The 271-nt window shown below is 66.4% G+C and overlaps 1 protein-coding gene across 1 annotated transcript in view; it reads right to left on the reverse strand.

Annotated features, from left to right (window-relative positions):
- Positions 1-7: 7 nt before the first annotated feature.
- The window catches only part of LOC104404676 (cell adhesion molecule 3-like), a gene marked incomplete at both ends in the record, with an annotated part of 2908 nt that continues 2644 nt past the window's right edge, over positions 8-271 (reverse strand). The window contains one exon of the mRNA XM_010013171.1: positions 8-192. Within this exon, the coding sequence (XP_010011473.1) occupies positions 8-192 (185 nt within the window). The remainder of the gene's footprint in view (positions 193-271) is intronic.

The following is a 271-nucleotide window of genomic DNA, read 5'->3' on the forward strand; positions in this document are numbered from 1 at the left end:
ATGGAGCTGGTGGCCGTGCAGACGTAGGTGCCGCTGTCGCTCTTGTTGAGGAAGGGGAAGATGAGGACGCTCTCGGAGCTCAGCTGCAGCGGCGCGTCGCTGCCCTCCTTCTCCCACAGGAATTCCTGGGGGCTGCGGGGTGGGATCAGGGTGAGGAACCGGCCCCTGGGCTGCGGGAGGGCAGACCCGGGGCTGGGCAGTGGAGGGGAGGGGGGTTAAACAGGAGGGAAACAGCTCCGTGAGGCTCTGGGGAGACCTTAGAGCAGCTCCA

Source organism: Nestor notabilis, unplaced genomic scaffold (assembly GCF_000696875.1).
Source record: "Nestor notabilis isolate BGI_N333 unplaced genomic scaffold, ASM69687v1 scaffold28410, whole genome shotgun sequence".
Lineage (NCBI taxonomy): Eukaryota > Metazoa > Chordata > Aves > Psittaciformes > Psittacidae > Nestor > Nestor notabilis.